The 19,500-nt window shown below is 40.0% G+C and overlaps 1 protein-coding gene across 10 annotated transcripts in view; it reads right to left on the bottom strand.

Moving 5' to 3' along the window:
* Nucleotides 1-19,500, bottom strand: part of tcf12 (transcription factor 12) — a 338,068-nt gene that overhangs the window by 257,180 nt on the left and 61,388 nt on the right. For all 10 annotated transcript variants that reach the window (XM_034189942.1, XM_034189886.1, XM_034189913.1 and 7 more), the window contains exon 4: nt 6,643-6,716. In XM_034189942.1, the coding sequence (XP_034045833.1) occupies nt 6,643-6,716 (74 nt within the window). The remainder of the gene's footprint in view (nt 1-6,642; nt 6,717-19,500) is intronic.

Below are 19,500 nucleotides of genomic sequence, written 5' to 3'. Positions count from 1 at the left end.
CTGGTCACTGCTGATGCAGCACACAATGGCACAGTTATCCGAAAACATCTGCAGGTGGCAAGACTGTGACCAGAACCTGAAGTACAGAGTGTGAACAGAAAGGGAAACAAGACTGTCCCTGTGGTGCCCCCGTGCTGTTCATGATGGTGTCTGATGTAATGTCTCGAAGCCTCACATATTGTGGGCGGCGTGTGAGGTAGCTGGTAATCCAGGCCTGGAACAGCAATCAGCAATAAGATTTACACATTTAAATTTAACTGTATACAGCAGAATATAACAGGAAAGTGTAGAGCTGTTGTGAGAACAAACAGTCCGCATACAGGTTGAGAGAGAGAGAGAGAAAATAACATAACTCAAAGAGTTCTCATCCGATTTGGACCAAATTCAGTGGAATGACTGAGGGTCCACCAGGGACAAACTGCTTTAAATTTGAGAAAGAATTAAACCTGAAGGTCACAGAGCAATGGCAAAATTCTGTCCTTATGATAAAGTTTTTTCTAATCTAGTCTAGAGGCAGGAGAAGATCACATAAAGGTTGATTGTACAAATATATTGCTGTGTGATGTGTCAAACCTTCAAATTACCATTATGTGAATGTGTCACATATTCAAAGCATGAGATTGTTCTGAACATTTTGATATGCAACACACAGGCATTATACTAAATAAAAGTACCTTAAAGGGGGAACTACTTAAAGTATGGTAATATCGAGAAAATACCCTTGGACTTTGGACCACAGAGATTAAACCCTAATATGAAGTAATATAACACCTTGTTATTATTCACATGGCCTTGGAGGTTTGTTGACCTTGAAAGGTCAACTTATAAATACACTGATGCTTACAATTAAACCCTAATCTGAAGTCATATCACCTTGGTGATCATGAAATATGAAATTTAAGCTCATAGCTGTTTAACTGAAACAGTTTGGAGCCAACATGGAAGGACTGTGCATCAAGGATAAAGAATAGATAGAATTGTTCAAATTTACATTTCAGGCAAGCATTGTTTTTAAACAAGATCTTGAAAAAGCATTTTGATAGTGTTTCAGTGTTATTTTAAGGAAGTAACATTAACAAAGCTGTACCCTCTGCACTCAGTTTTCGCTTGTTCCCATTGTTTTTCCAGTTTGAAAGTGTGCTTTCTCTCAATTTGTTGTTTGTATGCATTTGTGTGTATTAATTTATGAACCACAAAAATCAAGGAGGTAGTATGTAATAATGTGATGATAGGAGTGCAGCTGTGCAGCTTGTGAGTGTTTGCATGAACGCCTTATGAAGATGCAAACAGCTGTCTACAATGTCAGAAACACTCATTTATATGCACCTGGAGCAAATATATCTCAACACTCTTTGTCTTACAATTCAAATCAAGCTGCCTGCTACCATAGCCTATAGACGTTCATTCGGGAAGGGCAAAGAGAAATAAACAAGGTAATGCAGCCCAAGCAGCTCTGACATTTAAACAAATTCTAATAGAAAGTGACAGGAGATTGACATTAAATGAAATTCATACAGGGCATCTTGAACAACCAATGTGCCAGGGCTATGCTACTGACACAATTGCCAATACAGGAAATTATACAGGAAAGTTTGGGAGATTTTGGGAGTCCATGCTGATGCACAAGACAGGAGGCCTGCAGAAGAAAACACCCATTCCTCTCTCTGGACGGAGCCGCACCTTAAACAGAGAAGAAAAAAAAAAACAGAATCACGCAGCAGAAAGACAACAAATACAGTATAATTTAACAGCATTTAGCAACAAGAAAAACAGAAGAAATAATAAGGTGATAGCCGGCAAATACTGTATTTTCCGCACCATAAGGCGCACCTACAACCCCTGGCAAAAATTATGGAATCACCGGCCTCGGAGGATGTTCATTCAGTTGTTTAATTTTGTAGAAAAAAAAGCAGACTTTCTGGCTTTAAGAAACACTATAAGAAATCAGGAAAAAAAAAATTGTGGCAGTCAGTAACGGTTACTTTTTTAGACCAAGCAGAGGGAAAAAAAATATGGAATCACTCAATTCTGAGGAAAAAATTATGGAATCATGAAAAACAAAACAACGCTCCAACACATCACTAGTATTTTGTTGCACCACCTCTGGCGTTTATAACAGCTTGCAGTCTCTGAGGCATGGACTTAATGAGTGACAAACAATACTCTTCATCAATCTGGCTCCAACTTTCTCTGATTGCTCTTGCCAGATCAGCATTGCAGGTTGGAGCCTTGTCATGGACCATTTTCTTCAACTTCCACCAAAGATTTTCACCTGGATTAAGATCCGGACTATTTGCAGGCCATGACATTGACCTATGTGTCTTTTTGCAAGGAATGTTTTCACAGTTTTTGCTCTATGGCAAGATGCATTATCATCTTGAAAAATGATTTCATCATCCCCAAACATCCTTTCAATTGATGGGATAAGAAAAGTGTCCAAAATATCACCGTAAACTTGTGCATTTATTGATGATGTAATGACAGCCATCTCCCCAGTGCCTTTACCTGACATGCAGCCCCATATCATCAATGACTGTGGAAATTTACATGTTCTCTTCAGGCAGTCATCTTTATAAATCTCATTGGAATGGCATCAAACAAAAGTCCCAGCATCATCACCTTGCCCAATGCAGATTTGAGATTCATCACTGAATATGACTTTCATCCAGTCATCCACAGTCCACGGTTGCTTTTCCTTAGCCTATTGTAACCTTGTTTTTTTTCTGTTTAGGTGTTAATGATGGCTTTCGTTTAGCTTTTCTGTATGTAAATCCCATTTCCTTTAGGCAGTTTCTTACAGTTCGCTCACAGACGTTGACTCCAGTTTCCTCCCAATCGTTCATTTGTTTTGTTGTGCATTTTCGATTTTTGAGACATATTGCTTTAAGTTTTCTGTCTTGACGCTTTGATGTCTTCCTTGATCTACCAGTATGTTTGCCTTTAACAACCTTCCCATGTTGTTTGTATTTGGTCCAGAGTTTAGACACAGCTGACTGTGAACAACCAACATCTTTTGCAACATTGCGTGATGATTTACCCTTTTGTAAGAGTTTGATAATCCTCTCCTTTGTTTCAATTGACATCTCTCGTGTTGGAGCCATGATTCATGTCAGTCCACTTGGTGCAACAGCTCTCCAAGGTGTGATCACTCCTTTTTAGATGCAGACTACGGAGCAGATCTGATTTGATGCAGGTGTTAGTTTTGGGGATGAAAATTTACAGTGTGATTCCATAATTTATTCCTCAGAATTGAGTGAGTCCATATTTTTTCCCTCTGCTTGGTCTAAAAAAGTAACCGTTACTGACTGCCACAATTATTTTTCCTGATTTCTTATAGTGTTTCTTAAAGCCAGAAAGTTGCCATTTGAAATGACTTTAGTTTTGTGTCATGTCTGTGGTCTGCTTTTTTTCTACAAAATTAAACAACTGAATGAACATCCTCTGAGGCTGGTGATTCCATAATTATTGCCAGGGGTTGTAAAAGCCTTAACTTTTCACAAAAATCAGCCGTGCGCCCTATAATCCGGTGCGCCTTATGTGCGCACTGAATTCCAAAATCTGTAAAAACGGCCGACGTTGTCTTTGACCGTTGGAATATCGGACCATTTCCTGCTGACACAAGGACGTAATACGTAAAGTACGTACGCTAGCAGCGTAGAGTACGTACCCTGGCAGCGATGAACCAATCGGAGAACATTACGTAATACGTAAAGTATGTACGCTGTAGCTTAGAGTACGTACGCTGCCAGCGATAAACCAATCAGAGAAGAGTCCGTGAGACCGTGGTACGTACACCTACCTCCGCCACTCCTCCAGTAGTTACCGTATACTACAGGTATCCTGCAAAGCAACATTTATTTGTCTAAGGACCCCCGAAAATGGTGCCAGCGAAGAGATATGCTTACGAGGCAAACTGCAGGCTATCAGTTACGCGGTTGTTCATGGGAATAGAGCAGCTGCGAGAGGAAACAAGAAAATGAACTGTCCCAAGTTAAAAAGACCAAACGGAGTTTACGCAGAAACAAAGCAAGGTGGCCACAGCTAGAAGACCAGCTGTTCAATTCAGACACAGAAGATGAAGACTTCGATGGATTTGTGACAGAACCATAATAAAAAATAATGTGAGTACCATATTGTTAAATACCGGTAGTTCAAAGTTGTTAAAAAGTTCAAATAAACTCACTGTTTTGCTTCCGTGACCTTTTTTTTTTTTTTTGTAGACTATATGTTTTAGCGTGCGCCTTTTGTAAGGGTTAAGTACCCGCTAATTGAGGGCGCGCCTTATAATCCGGTGCACCTTATGGTGCAGAAAATACGGTAGACCTAAGCTTCAATAAAAGACCCAGACTTTAGATCAGTGGTTTTCAAACTGTGAGGCGTATCCCCCCAGGGGGCGCCAAAGTTCTTCAGGGGGAAGCACAAGGAATGGGTATCATGAACTGGTTCTTTTTGAGAATCGTTAAGAAATGATTCCATCCACCGACATCAATAGCCTTTTTGCTTAACGATTCCCTTATCGGTCCTTCAGAGCGGCCATTGTTGTTGAGGGTGTTTTATCTGGAAAATGATCATTTCTTTACACTGATTGCAGACCCTGCAGCGGGTCTGTAATCAACCGCTTGAAGCAACGAAGCAGTACTCCTACCCACTGCTTTTCAGAAGTGACAAGTCCGCTTCTTAACCCCTGTCAAAGCCAATTAAAAATGTCAATCGTGAGTCACTTTTATCCGATTAAAGTCACGAACTGTGACTCTTGTCTTGTTGCGAGCAAGAAACGAGCATCGTCCACTGTTCTGTTTGCACAACTCCAAACGCTGCGCCACTCTCTGCCGAGTCACGTTAGAGTTCGGTCTGAATTAATAACTTCAAAGCAAATCACTGTTTTAAATTAAAAGACATCCAGACTAAAACATTTTTTTCAAAACAAAATGAGACGTACTGCGTTCTTTATGAATTACATTGATGCTGACGTGCAGTGCAGCCGGCTGCAAGAGCTCAGCTCAGAGGTATGGCGTGACATTCATGCCATTAATGTCTGAAAGGAAATGTTTCTGAGAAAAATTACAAAGTTTATTTTTAATTATGTCCAGAGATCAAGGATCCAGTGACTAATTTCTTATGTATTTACTTTAAGATTCAATAAAATGTTATTGACATAAAAAACCTGTAAAGCCTACTTTTAGTACACAGAAAATTCACAGGAAGTACTGATAATGGAATCGATAAGGAATCAGATCGATAAGCAGAACTGGTATCGCTAAAATCTTATCAATACCCATCCCTGTTTGAATTAATATTATTTATGTTAAAATGTGTTAGTTATGCCAAAGACATTTAAAAACACAGATGTTTAAATGTTTAAAAAAACGATGTTTAAAATATGACAAAAGGTAAAAATAGAAGAATAGCAAGTTCTTTAAAAACAGGTTTAAAATGTTTACAAAGGTTGTAAATGTGTAAATGCACAGAGAGTTCCTTAAAAACGCACTAATACTTTTAAAATGTGGTTAAGATGTGTAAAAGAATAATAAGAAAAACACGAAGATGTTGAAATAGTGTGTATGTGTGTCGGGGGGGGGCCTCACTCTCCCACACAAAACCCTTGCTTTAGATGAAGTTGAGGCCGCGGCCAGCTGTATTTACGAATGAAATTAATTTAAAAGGGTAGAAAGCACAGTACCATACTATGGCAGTATGCTAGCCAATACGAAAGGGAAAATAAGTGCATCTTAAATCTGGACTTGAAAGTCTCTACAGAATCTGACTGTTTTACTGACGCAGAGAGATCATTCCACAGAACAGGGACACGATAAGAGAAAGCTCTGTGACCCACAGACTTTTTGTTCACCCTAGGGACACAAAGTAGTCCTGCACCCAGAGAACGCAGAACCCGGGCAGGTACGTAGGGTTTAAGTAGGTCAGCTAAGTAGGGAGGTGCTAGTCTGTGAATAATTTTATAGGTTAGTTACAGAATCATAAAGTCTGATCTCACGGGGACAGGAAGCCAGTGAAGAGATGCCAAAATGGGTGTAATCTGGTCAAACCTTCTCCTTCCTGTCAAAAATAAGGATCACTGCTTTTTTTTCCTCCCATTTGAAATTTCCATATCATGAGTACCTATTGAACAACTGGTTTCTGCCAACAAATCCATATGAACTGACATGCATTTTTGTGTAGATATAGTATTCAGGTCTATCAAATGACATACAATTCACATTCCAGCCTTTGGGGCAAACTAAAAGTTATTTCCACCACCCTTCAGCACAGCAGCCAGTAATGTCATGCATGCAATATTGCAGTCAAATGTCACAAACTATGTGCTGGTACTTGAAATGCCTCAGAAATAAAGTGTATTTCTTTGATAAAATCAAGATGAAATACTCTATAGACAAGAAAGGCCATTCAAACTCATTAAACCAGGGGATCCTCAGTTTAAGTCCCAGCCTGACCGGAAAATCACTAGGGGCCCTTGGGCAGGGTCCTTAATCCCCTAGTTGCTCCTAGTGAGTAGAGAGTGCCTTGTATGGCAGCACCCTGACATAGGGGTGAATGTGAACCATTATTGTGGGGCGCTTTGGGCGTTTGATGCAGATGGAAAGGCTCTATACAAATGCAGTCCATTTAAAGTGTGGGTCATCTTACCCGAGAGGACTCATAGGAAGGGCTGGACTCGCCACCTTGGGCCCAAGACACTTGGTTAGTTCGCTCCTCCATACCTGTCATAAAGACAAGATCTCAGATCAAAACATTCACATGGTGCAATGAGCACACGGTGTGAATGCATCTTGTTTCACTCTTTCAGGCACACAAACACAAACAAATCACAAATACAGTGACAATAGCAATACTGGTCATTACAATGTTTATCCGTCAAGAATTTCATGACTCAAAAACATAGTAGGCAAAGGGTAAGCCAAGGTGCAAATTTTTTTCTGCATTTGTTCAGCACAATGAGGATATGGTCTTACAAGTTTGCCACACTTTTCCTTAATGAATGGTGTAAGTTATTAAACTTTCCAAATGTTGCGCCACATGACCAACAGATGTTTTTCAAGGTTTAATTTCTTTCTATTGTGATAATAATAGAAATTTGAAAACCTATCATATGCTCTAATATACCAAAAGGAACCGAATGATTTGATACAGATGCATACCAGGTAACCTCTAAACAGATGAGCACTGAAACTCAAGAAATGTCATTTTTAAATTAAAGAAAAATAAAAACCTCAATGTGTCCTTAAGCTTAAATAAATAAATACAAATCTAAACCAAAACTACAGCATCTAGCAAATAGTGCTGTATATAATATCACAGTATTAGAATCTGAGCCAACCACCTCTACTGGTGGTTTGCTCTCACTGCGGTATTGTATCACTTCCTGTTCCGGACCACAGCAGTGTTTTGCTGTATCTGTTAGCTGTTTAATCTGCGCAGTTAGATTGATCTAGTTAACTAGATAATGATTTGTTTCACAGTGTAATCTTCACGTGCCTTAACTAAAGCACTCCCTCTGCTGAATCACTTCTGAATTATTTACACATTATTCACTTTGTGTGTTTTTAGGAATCCGCTAGCTTAGCTCAGCTACTAGCTCTTAGCCGGTTTAGCATGGCAGCTTCTCCTGTCTCTCCCGCACTTTTCTGCTCTGAGTGTGAAATGTTTAGTTATTCCTCGGCCTCCTTTAGCAGTAATGGTACTTGTAATAAATGTAGCTTATTCGTAGCTTTGGAGGCCAGGATGGGCGAATTGGAGACTCGGCTCCGCACCTTGGAAAATCCTACAGCTAGCCAGGCCCCTGTAGTCGGTGCGGAACAAGGTAGCTTAGCCGCCGTTAGTTTCCCTCCGGCAGATCCCGAGCAGCCGGGAAAGCAGGCCGACTGGGTGACTGTGAGGAGGAAGCGTAGTCCTAAACAGAAGCCCCGTGTACACCGCCAACCCGTTCACATCTCTAACCGTTTTTCCCCACTCGGCGACACACGCGCCGAGGAACAAACTCTGGTTATTGGCGACTCTGTTTTGAGAAATGTGAAGTTAGCGACACCAGCAACCATAGTCAATTGTTAGTTGACTATGGTTAGTTTTTCCTTCCCACTGTAGCCAAGTGCTTGCTCACAGGGGGTCGTTTTGACCGTTGGGGTTTTACATAATTATTGTATGGCCTTGCCTTACAATATAAAGCGCCTTGGGGCAACTGTTTGTTGTGATTTGGCGCTATATAAAAAAATTGATTGATTGATTGAATTGTCTTCTGGGGGACAGAGCAGGCGACACTGAAGGAAATTTGAAACTGCTGGCTAAGGCTAAGCGTAAATATGGTAAGACTGTAATTCACATCGCTAGTAATGACACCCGGTTACGCCAATCGGAGGTCACTAAAATTAACATTGAATCGGTGTGTAACTTTGCAAAAACAATGTCGGACTCTGTAGATTTCTCTGGGCCCCTCCCCAATCGGACCGGGAGTGACATGTTAAGCCGCATGTTCTCCTTGAATTGCTGGCTGTCTGAGTGGTGTACAAAAAATGAGGTGGGCTTCATTGATAATTGGCAAAGCTTCTGGGGAAAACCTGGTCTTGTTAGGAGAGACGGCATCCATCCCACTTTGGATGGAGCAGCTCTCATTTCTAGAAATCTGGCCAATTTTCTTAAATCCTCCAAACCGTGACTATCCAGGGTTGGGACCAGGAAGCAGAGTTGTACTCTTACACACCTCTCTGCAGCTTCTCTCCCCCTGCCATCCCCTCATTACCCCCATCCCCGTAGAGACGGTGCCTGCTCCCAGACCACCAATAACCACCAAAAATCTATTTAAGCATAAAAATTCAAAAAGAAAAAATAATATAGCACCTTCAACTGCACCACACACTATAACAGTTAAATGTGGTCTATTAAACATTAGATCTCTCTCTTCTAAGTCCCTGTTAGTAAATGATATAATAACTGATCAACATATTGATTTAATCTGCCTTACAGAAACCTGGTTACAGCAGGATGAATATGTTAGTTTAAATGAGTCAACACCCCCGAGTCACACTAACTGCCAGAACGCTCGTACCACGGGCCGAGGCGGAGGATTACCAGCAATCTTCCACTCCAGCTAATTAATTAATCAAAAACCCAGACAGAGCTTTAATTCATTTGAAAGCTTGTCTCTTAGTCTTGTCCATCCAAATTGGAAGTCCCAAAAACCAGTTTTATTTGTTGTTATCTATCGTCCACCTGGTCGTTACTGTGAGTTTCTCTGTGAATTTTCGGACCTTTTGTCTGACTTAGTGCTTAGCTCAGATAAGATAATTATAGTGGGCGACTTTAACATCCACACAGATGCTGAGAATGACAGCCTCAACACTGCATTTAATCTATTATTAGACTCTATTGGCTTTGCTCAAAAAGTAAATGAGTCCACCCACCACTTTAATCATATCTTAGATCTTGTTCTGACTTATGGTATGGAAATAGAAGACTTAACAGTATTCCCTGAAAACTCCCTTCTGTCTGATCATTTCTTAATAACATTTACATTTACTCTGATGGACTACCCAGCAGTGGGGAATAAGTTTCATTACACTAGAAGTCTTTCAGAAAGCGCTGTAACTAGGTTTAAGGATATGATTCCTTCTTTATGTTCTCTAATGCCATATACCAACACAGTGCAGAGTACCTACCTAAACTCTGTAAGTGAGATAGAGTATCTCGTCAATAGTTTTATATCCTCATCGAGGACAACTTTGGATGCTGTAGCTCCTCTGAAAAAGAGAGCCTTAAATCATAAGTGCGTGACTCCGTGGTATAACTCACAAACTCGCAGCTTAAAGCAGATAACCCATAAGTTGGAAAGGAAATGGCGTCTCACTAATTTAGAAGATATTCACTTAGCCTGGAAAAAGAGTCTGTTGCTCTATAAAAAAGCCCTCCGTAAAGCTAGGACATCTTTCTACTCATCACTAATTGACGAAAATAAGAACAACCCCAGGATCCTTTTCAGCACTGTAGCCAGGCTGACAAAGAGTCAGAGCTCTATTGAGCCGAGTATTCCTTTAAATTTAACTAGTAATGACTTCATGACTTTCTTTGCTAATAAAATTTTAACTATTAGAGAAAAAAATTACTCATAACCATCCCAAAGACATATCGTTCTCTTTGGCTGCTTTCAGTGATGCCGGTATTTGGTTAGACTCTTTCTCTCAGATTGTTCTGAGTTATTTTCATTAGTTACTTCCTCCAAACCATCAACATGTCTATTAGACCCCATTCCTACCAGGCTGCTCAAGGAAGCCCTACCATTAATTAATGCTTCGATCTTAAATATGATCAATCTGTCTTTATTACTTGTCTATGTACCACAGGCTTTTAAGGTGGCAGTAATTAAACCATTACTTAAAAAGCCATCACTTGACCCAGCTATCTTAGCTAATTATAGGCCAATCTCCAACCTTCCTTTCCTCTCAAAAATTCTTGAAAGGGTAGTTGTAAAACAGCTAACTGATCATCTGCAGAGGAATGGTCTATTTGAAGAGTTTCAGTCAGGGTTTAGAATTCATCATAGTACAGAAACAGCATTAGTGAAGGTTACAAATGATCTTCTTATGGCCTCAGACAGTGGACTCATCTCTGTGCTTGTTCTGTTAGACCTCAGTGCTGCTTTTGATACTGTTGACCATAAAATTTTATTACAGAGATTAGAGCATGCCATAGGTATTAAAGGCACTGCGCTGCGGTGGTTTGAATCATATTTATCTAATAGCTTACAATTTGTTCATGTAAATGGGGAATTTACTTCACAGACTAAGGTTAATTATGGAGTTCCACAAGGTTCTGTGCTAGGACCAATTTTATTCACTTTATACATGCTTCCCTTACGCAGTATTATTAGAAAGCATTGCTTAAATTTTCATTGTTACGCAGATGATACCCAGCTTTATCTATCCATGAAGCCAGAGGACACACACCATTTAGCTAAACTGCAGGATTGTCTTACAGACATAAAGACATGGATGACCTCTAATTTCCTGCTTTTAAACTCAGATAAAACTGAAGTTATTGTACTTGGCCCCACAAATCTTAGAAACATGGTGTCTAACCAGATCCTTACTCTGGATGGCATTACCCTGACCTCTAGTAATACTGTGAGAAATCTTGGAGTCATTTTTGATCAGGATATGTCATTCAATACGCATATTAAACAAATATGTAGGACTGCTTTTTTGCATTTGCGCAATATCTCTAAAATTAGAAAGGTCTTGTCTCAGAGTGATGCTGAAAAACTAATTCATGCATTTATTTCCTCTAGGCTGGACTATTGTAATTCATTATTATCAGGTTGTCCTAAAAGTTCCCTGAAAAGCCTTCAGTTAATTCAAAATGCTGCAGCTAGAGTACTGACAGGGACTAGAAGGAGAGAGCATATTTCACCCATATTGGCCTCTCTTCATTGGCTTCCTGTTAATTCTAGAATAGAATTTAAAATTATTCTTCTTACTTATAAGGTTTTGCATAATCAGGTCCCATCTTATCTTAGGGACCTCATAGTACCATATCACCCCAATAGAGCGCTTTGCTCTCAGACTGCAGGCTTACTTGTAGTTCCTAGGGTTTGTAAGAGTAGAATGGGAGGCAGAGCCTTCAGCTTTCAGGCTCCTCTCCTCTGGAACCAGCTCCCAATTCGGATCAGGGAGACAGACACCCTCTCTACTTTTAAGATTAGGCTTAAAACTTTCCTTTTTGCTAAAGCTTATAGTTAGGGCTGGATCAAGTGACCCTGAACCATCCCTTAGTTATGCTGCTATAGACTTAGATTACTGGGGGGTTTCCCATGATGCACTGAGTGTTTCTTTCTCTTTTGCTCTGTATGCACCACTCTGCATTTAATCATTAGTGATTGATCTCTGCTCCCCTCCACAGCATGTCTTTTTCCTGGTTCTCTCCCTCAACCCCAACCAGTCCCAGCATAAGACTGCACCTTCCTGAGCCTGGTTCTGCTGGAGGTTTCTTCCTGTTAAAAGGGAGTTTTTCCTTCCCACTGTCGCCAAGTGCTTGCTCACAGGGGGTCGTTTTGACCGTTGGGGTTTTTCTGTAATTATTGTATGGCTTTGCCTTACAATATAAAGCGCCTTGGGGCAACTGTTTGTTGTGATTTGGCGCTATATAAATAAAATTGATTTGATTTGATCATCTTTTAGAAAGCAATATACAATATTTAGTCCAAAAAAAACGTGATGCCTCAGTTGTTTTCTTTTTACAACAGCCCAAGTTCCTGCAAGCAAAACACAATTGAAAAGGGGTAAAGCACTGATATTCTCTGAATTATTGATTTTACCATTAGTAATTTGATAAGTCTTATTGAACTGCAAAACTATGTACTCATTTTCACCTTGAAATACAGAAGAAACTAGAGCACCGCTCTCGTAGAGTGCAAACCTCCGCCAACACTAGATTCCAACTGCACAAAATTTTTACCTTGGAAAAAAATTTCAAGGTCAAAGTCCTGTTAGAAGTAGCTTTTCATACAATAAATTAGATATGATCAAATGTCAGGCATATGTATTTAGTTCATACACTTGAATCAAAGTTTTTTGTGGCATGGTCAGGTTTTGTTTTGGGGGGGTGGGTTTCAACTTTTTTCAGTTTCTGAATTCTTTTTAAAATAATCTTCACAGAGCATTGGTTATCTCTGCTATGCACAATTTGTCATTGATTTTTGGCACTTGGTTTCTGACTGATAACTGGAAGATAGACAAACAGGCATAAAACTGAAACCTCCATCCAATTTTGGTGGTGTAGGTAAATCCATAACAGAAAAATGAGAGTGATTGAGGCACATTTGATTGAGATATAATGAAAAATGTACACAATGGGCTTGTCAATATTAAATTCAAAAGTTCACAAAATCCTGTCTGCACCTTACTTTCAAATATGAGAGTGATTGGAGCATGTTTGATTAAGATATAATGTAAAATATACATTAAATAGAGTTTTCAATATTAAATTCAATGGCCACAAAATCTGTAATCAGAATCAGAAACGTTTTATTGCCATATGAGTGAACAAGTTCACATTACCAAATTGCTGCGGTACTTGGTGCTAACATTAAAAAAAATAGTAAAACAAGTAATATATAATAAAACTTAACACTATAGCAATGTTACAAAATGTACAGAATGTATGAGCTAAGATAAATAAATGGTGATATAAATTTTGATAGCAACAATCTAGAGTTCTAAAAGTTCTTGTGTAAAAACACATCTTAGATGTGTTGACCAAACAAATTGTCATTAACTTATCACTAGGTGTTCATAGTTGACAGTTATTTATTTCTATATTTATTTATGTTCATTGTTAGTTGGTTGTACCTTTTCTGTTGTAGGTTCTTTTTGTCTGTGTCTCTAAAAGTGTATACAACCCCTGGCAAAAATTATGGAATCACCAGCCTCGGAGGATGTTCATTCAGTTGTTTAATTTTGTAGAAAAAAAGCAGATCACAGACATGACACAAAACTAAAGTAATTTCAAATGGCAACTTTCTGGCTTTAAGAAACACTATAAGAAATCAGGAAAAAAAATTGTGGCAGTCAGTAACGGTTACTTTTTTAGACCAAGCGGAGGGAAAAAAATATGGACTCTCTCAATTCTGAGGAATAAATTATGGAATCACCCTGTAAATTTTCATCCCCAAAACTAACACCTGCATCAAATCAGATCTGCTCGTTAGTCTGCACCTAAAAAGGAGTGATCACACCTTGGAGAGCTGTTGCACCAAGTGGACTGACATGAATCATGGCTCCAACACGAGAGATGTCAACTGAAACAAAGGAGAGGATTATCAAACTCTTAAAAGAGGGTAAATCATCACGCAATGTTGCAAAAGATGTTGGTTGTTCACAGTCAGCTGTGTCTAAACTCTGGACCAAATACAAACAACATGGGAAGGTTATTAAAGGCAAACATACTGGTAGACCAAGGAAGACATCAAAGCGTCAAGACAGAAAACTTAAAGCAATATGTCTCAAAAATGGAAAATGCACAACAAAACAAATGAGGAACGAATGGGAGGAAACTGGAGTCAACGTCTGTGAGCGAACTGTAAGAAACTGCCTAAAGGAAATGGGATTTACATACAGAAAAGCTAAACGAAAGCCATCATTAACACCTAAATAGAAAAAAACAAGGTTACAATGGGCTAAGGAAAAGCAATCGTGGACTGTGGATGACTGGATGAAAGCCATATTCAGTGATGAATCTCGAATCGGCATTGGGCTAGGTGATGATGCTGGAACTTTTGTTTGGTGCCGTTCCAATGAGATTTATAAAGATGACTGCCTGAAGAGAACATGTAAATTTCCACAGTCATTGATGATATGGGGCTGCATGTCAGGTAAAGGCACTGGGGAGATGGCTATCATTACATCATCAATAAATGCACAAGTTTCCGTTTATGTTTTGGACACTTTTCTTATCCCATCAATTGAAAGGATGTTTGGGGATGATGAAATCATTTTTCAAGATGATAATGCATCTTGCCATAGAGCAAAAACTGTGAAAACATTCCTTGCAAAAAGACACATAGGGTCAATGTCATGGCCTGCAAATAGTCCGGATCTTAATCCAATTGAAAATCTTTGGTGGAAGTTGAAGAAAATGGTCCATGACAAGGCTCCAACCTGCAAAGCTGATCTGGCAAGAGCAATCAGAGAAAGTTGGAGCCAGATTGATGAACAGTACTGTTTGTCATTCATTAAGTCCATGCCTCAGAGACTGCAAGCTGTTATAAACGCCAGAGGTGGTGCAACAAAATACTAGTGATGTGTTGGTTCTTTTGTTTTTCATGATTCCATAATTTTTTCCTCAGAACTGAGTGATTCCATATTTTTTTCCCTCTGCTTGTTCTAAAAAAGTAACCGTTACTGACTGCCACAATTTTTTTTCCTGATTTCTTATAGTGTTTCTTAAAGCCAGAAAGTTGCCATTTGAAATGACTTTAGTTTTGTGTCATGTCTGTGATCTGCTTTTTTTCTACAAAATTAAACAACTGAATGAACATCGTCCGAGGCCGGTGATTCCATAATTTTTGCCAGGGGTTGTAGTAGCAGTATTAGTTATTATTACTTTTGTTGTTGTTGCTATTATTATCATTATTAATACATAAATAAAAATAAATTTAAAAAATATTACAATTTGTAATACATTTGACTCTTTTACGACAACAAACGCTAAGCCATTAATTATTTATTATACAGAAAACAAATGCACAAACTGTGCTGAGATGCGAACAGCTTAATGCTAACTTTAACATTGAAAACGCCATAGACATGCTAATGCGTTAGCATCGGTCCCGTTTTTAAGTTATAAAATACATCTATCAACTGTTTCAGAAGACCATAACAGGTCGGTTTAATATAAAAAAGGTAAATATTACTCACAGACATATGCTCTTTAGGGTTTTAGCTGGAGAAAATTAAGATAAAGTGAAATAATAGAACAAACCATCAAAGCAGTAAGACGGATCAATGCTTCATTGGTTCAAAGCAAAACCACACCCCGCTCTACTTGGGGAGTGTCTGCCAATGTTCCCACAAAGACAGGGAGGAGAAAGACCATGGCTGATGGCAAGCAGTAAACAGAGCAGAGAGGAAGGAAAATTCACACAGTCCCTTCCTCCGCAGTCCACGCTGACATTGCTGCTGCTTTGATTAGCACAGAATGGGATGTTGCTTTGACAGTGAGACTATCATATTTCGACCCCAAAACACGTGTGACACCACGTGCGCACGCGTATGTGTGGTTAAATTTTCCACATGACAGAAATCCATTATGGTGACGAAGAACTTTAACACATGAGTTAGTATTTTCCTGAATCAAGTTTATTTTTCAGGGTGAAAACAAAAGGTAAGTTACTATCCCCCGTCTTTTGGCATCCACATATGTTTCATATCCTTTGCAACCATGAAGTAGTTAAATAAATATTGCACCTTTTCCTCAAAATCACATGACCAAAATCAAGGTAATTTTAAAAGTCAAAGTCAAAGTGAAATGTGAGGTGCAAAACTAGCCATATCACATTTGTTTCTGTATTCTGGAAGGAGTCATTTGTTATAATGACAGAAGTACACAACTCAATCCTACAATGCCATGAATACATAAAGGATGGAGCTACAAAAACCTGATTTTAAACATCTGTGGTTAAAAATACATCCCAAATAATAAACTACTTCAGGATCACTTTGTTGTCTGGTGCCACAGAAAAGACGAATGAGTTAGTCATGGACTTTAGGAAGTCAAGACCATGTCCATGACAAGTTTTGTTGAGGATGTTGAGGTAGAGGTGGTAGACAACTATAAGTAACTTGGGCTGTGGCTTGACAATTAAGTTGGACCGGACCTGCAACACAGACCACCTGTACTAGAGAGGCCAGAGTAGGTTGTACTTCCTGAGGTGGCTGCACTCTTAACATCTGCAAGAAACTCCAGAGGATGTCTGTGATTGCCAGTGTCCTCCTTTATGCTGTGGTGTGCTGGGGTGCCAGCATGTCCAAAAAGGACTCCTCCAGGTTGAACAAACTCACAGCACAGCATGTGGAGTTGATCTCCCCCACCAAGGAAAACCCACACAGAAGAAAACGCGACAGAAAATTTGTTCTGTCGAGATGTGCTTTCCCCACGTAAGTTTTGTCTTTACATGAAAATACAACAGTAACAAGTATCTTTCCAATTTTAAAAAGTAAAGTTTTGCACGTACAAGCTGCCTTTACAGCACAGTATTGTCAGGAAGCTCAACTCAACAAAAAATTTGTTCTGTCGAGATGAGCTTTCCCCATATATGTTTTGTCTTTATATGAAATGGAACAGCAAAAAATATTTTTTCCATTTTAAAAAATAAAGATTTGCATGTACACCATGCACAGTAGAGCTCCCCACTGAGGAAAACCCACACCTACATACTGACATTGTGGTTCAAGCTGCTAAAATATATCTATTACAGACATGGGGTAACTGATTATAATCATTACATGTTTTCATGTAATCTAATGTAATCTGTAATTTTAACCAAAACAGATTGTGTGGGCCGCTGAAGAGGAGGTACTGCTGGCCCACCATCACCAGAGGACGCCCTGCCTGGAGTGCGGGCTCCAGGCACCAGAGGGCGCTGCCCCCCTCACAGGAGCAGCCAAGGTGACAGCTGTCACCCATTAACCAAAACAGCTGACATCCATCAGCGGAGGGGTATATCAGCTGGACGGCATCTCCACCTCATTGCCGAGATATCGCTCTATCAAAGAGGTAACGATCTCAGCCAAACGTGCTATTAACTGAAGCCGTAATACTTGTTGCTTGTTTGTAGGACAGCTGACTACTGGACTGGACATATTTGGATAAGTACTCACCTTCCTACATTTCCATATTGTTTTTTGACGAGAGGTGGAGGTGGTGTCTCCACCCTCCGTGTTGCTGGGTGCAGCCGCACCCACACCTGACTGTTTCTGTTCCTCGCCAGCAGTACCGGATCCGACGAGCGGAGGCAGTGGCCACCTGGGAGTCGGGACTTGGCGGCTCCAGTATTCCCGGGGTTCGGTGGCAGAGGAAATCGGGTTGGTTCCGGATCGACTTGGACAGACGTCTCCTATCGTCGAGCCTGCCCACACGACACCGCTGTAATTGGACTCAATCTCAATATTGTAATCGGTTGTGTTTGTTGTGCCTATTTCACAACAGTAAAAACAGTGTTATTTGACTCCTCCATTGTCCGTTCATTTGCGCCCCCTGTTGTGGGTCCGTGTTCCTACACTTTTACAACACAGATAATTGTAATTGTCATCTATGGAGAAAAAATTGTAACTGTGAGAATTATGTCAAGATTACTCTAAAATAAAACTGAGTATATTAAATAGTTCAACAACAAATTTGTTCATAAGATTTCCTTTTCATTAGTACCAACAATATAAAAGAAGATTGTGTGACATTTCACTGGTCACACAGTCCTTTAGGTGTATTTTTTTCCCCCTTTCTGGCTGACTGATTTTGCTCTTTTTCTCTCTGTCCGAGGTACGAACGATGGACAGATCTGAACTGAAGGGCCCAGACGGACTGTAAAGTGGAAGACCTGAGGCGGGTGTTGCATGCTGCAGTCTGCATTTCACAGGCCCACTGATGGCATGAAGAATGCTGGATGGCTCCTCCTGTGGTGCTGACACCTGTGTGGACTTTTCATCTTCTTTATATTATGTTTGTTTTTCTAGTTTCTGTTTCTTCAGATTTGTAAAACTTTGCTAAACATAGTAATTATTAGAATGGCCTAAGCAGTGGGTCAGCCCTCTGAGTCTGGTCTGCTTGAGGTTCCTTCCTCTATCATCAAAGGGCGTTTTTCCTTACCACTGTCACCTGTGTGCTTGCTCTAGGGGTTGGTAAGGTTAGACCTTACTTGTGTGAAGCGCTTTGGCGCTATTTAAATGAAATAAAAAATAAAATAAATACTCCACACAGATTTATTATAGAACTGCTATAGTGTTTGTATTTGTTCATAACTGATGTCTATAAAGTTCAAGACATTTTCAGTGACTGCAAATGTTAATGGGTCCATCCCCTGACCTGTCTGAAGAAAACGCAATAAAACTGATTATTTACAGTTATTATATCAAAGCATTCCATTACTTATGCCAGTGATTCTCAACCGGGGTGCCGCAGCACCCTAGGGTGCCGTGATCGATCGTCAGGGGTGCCGTGGGTAGTTTTCATATTCGCGATTATTTTTCATATTCGCGATTACCGTGAATTATTTATTTTATCCACAAAGCATAAAACGACTCAGAATCTGACGTCATTGTGCTGCAGCCTCGCTCTCGTCTTAAGGCGGGACAATAACAAGGAGGCTGACGGCCGATTAAAACAGTGTCGTCTCCTTCAAAAGCCGTCTAAAATGCGGAGCTGTCGGTGTGTGTGTCTGTGTCTGTGTGTGCACGCGCGCGGAGTTAACAGGCTGCAGACTGCGAGGGAGGGGGTGAGTGAGGGAGGGGAGGGGGTGAGTGAGGGAGGGGAGGGGGTGAGTGAGGGAGGGGAGGGGGTGGGTGAGGGAGGGGAGGGGGTGAGGGAGATTCCTGAATGCAGGCGCGACACGTTCAGTGCGCAGCGAGCGCGGAGCAGAGAGAGGATTTTAAATGGAGTGAACATGTTAACAAAACGGAAACATGAAGCTTTTACTTCTCTCTGAACTTTCTCTAAAGGTGTGATTCTGCCGTTACCGTCCTGTTCACACCATGTGCGCGTCGTATGCTGAATTTATGAGATCAGCAGATGAAATAAACGGTTAAATATCTTTAAAAACATATTTAAAAATGAGAATATATGAATGAACTGAGATACACACAAAAAAAAAATGTTCCGACGCACAGATCACAAAAGCAGGTGAGAACTCTGAACTTTAACAGCTGTTATTTTTCCAAAGGTATTTATTTGTTCAGTCTTGAGCTTAATGTAGTGTTTAAGCACAAACGTGACTGATGAGGAGAAACA

This window comes from Thalassophryne amazonica, chromosome 2 (assembly GCF_902500255.1).
Source record: "Thalassophryne amazonica chromosome 2, fThaAma1.1, whole genome shotgun sequence".
Classification (NCBI taxonomy): domain Eukaryota; kingdom Metazoa; phylum Chordata; class Actinopteri; order Batrachoidiformes; family Batrachoididae; genus Thalassophryne; species Thalassophryne amazonica.
Note: the sequence above shows the minus strand (reverse complement) of the source record. Positions and strands in the feature narration are given on the sequence as shown.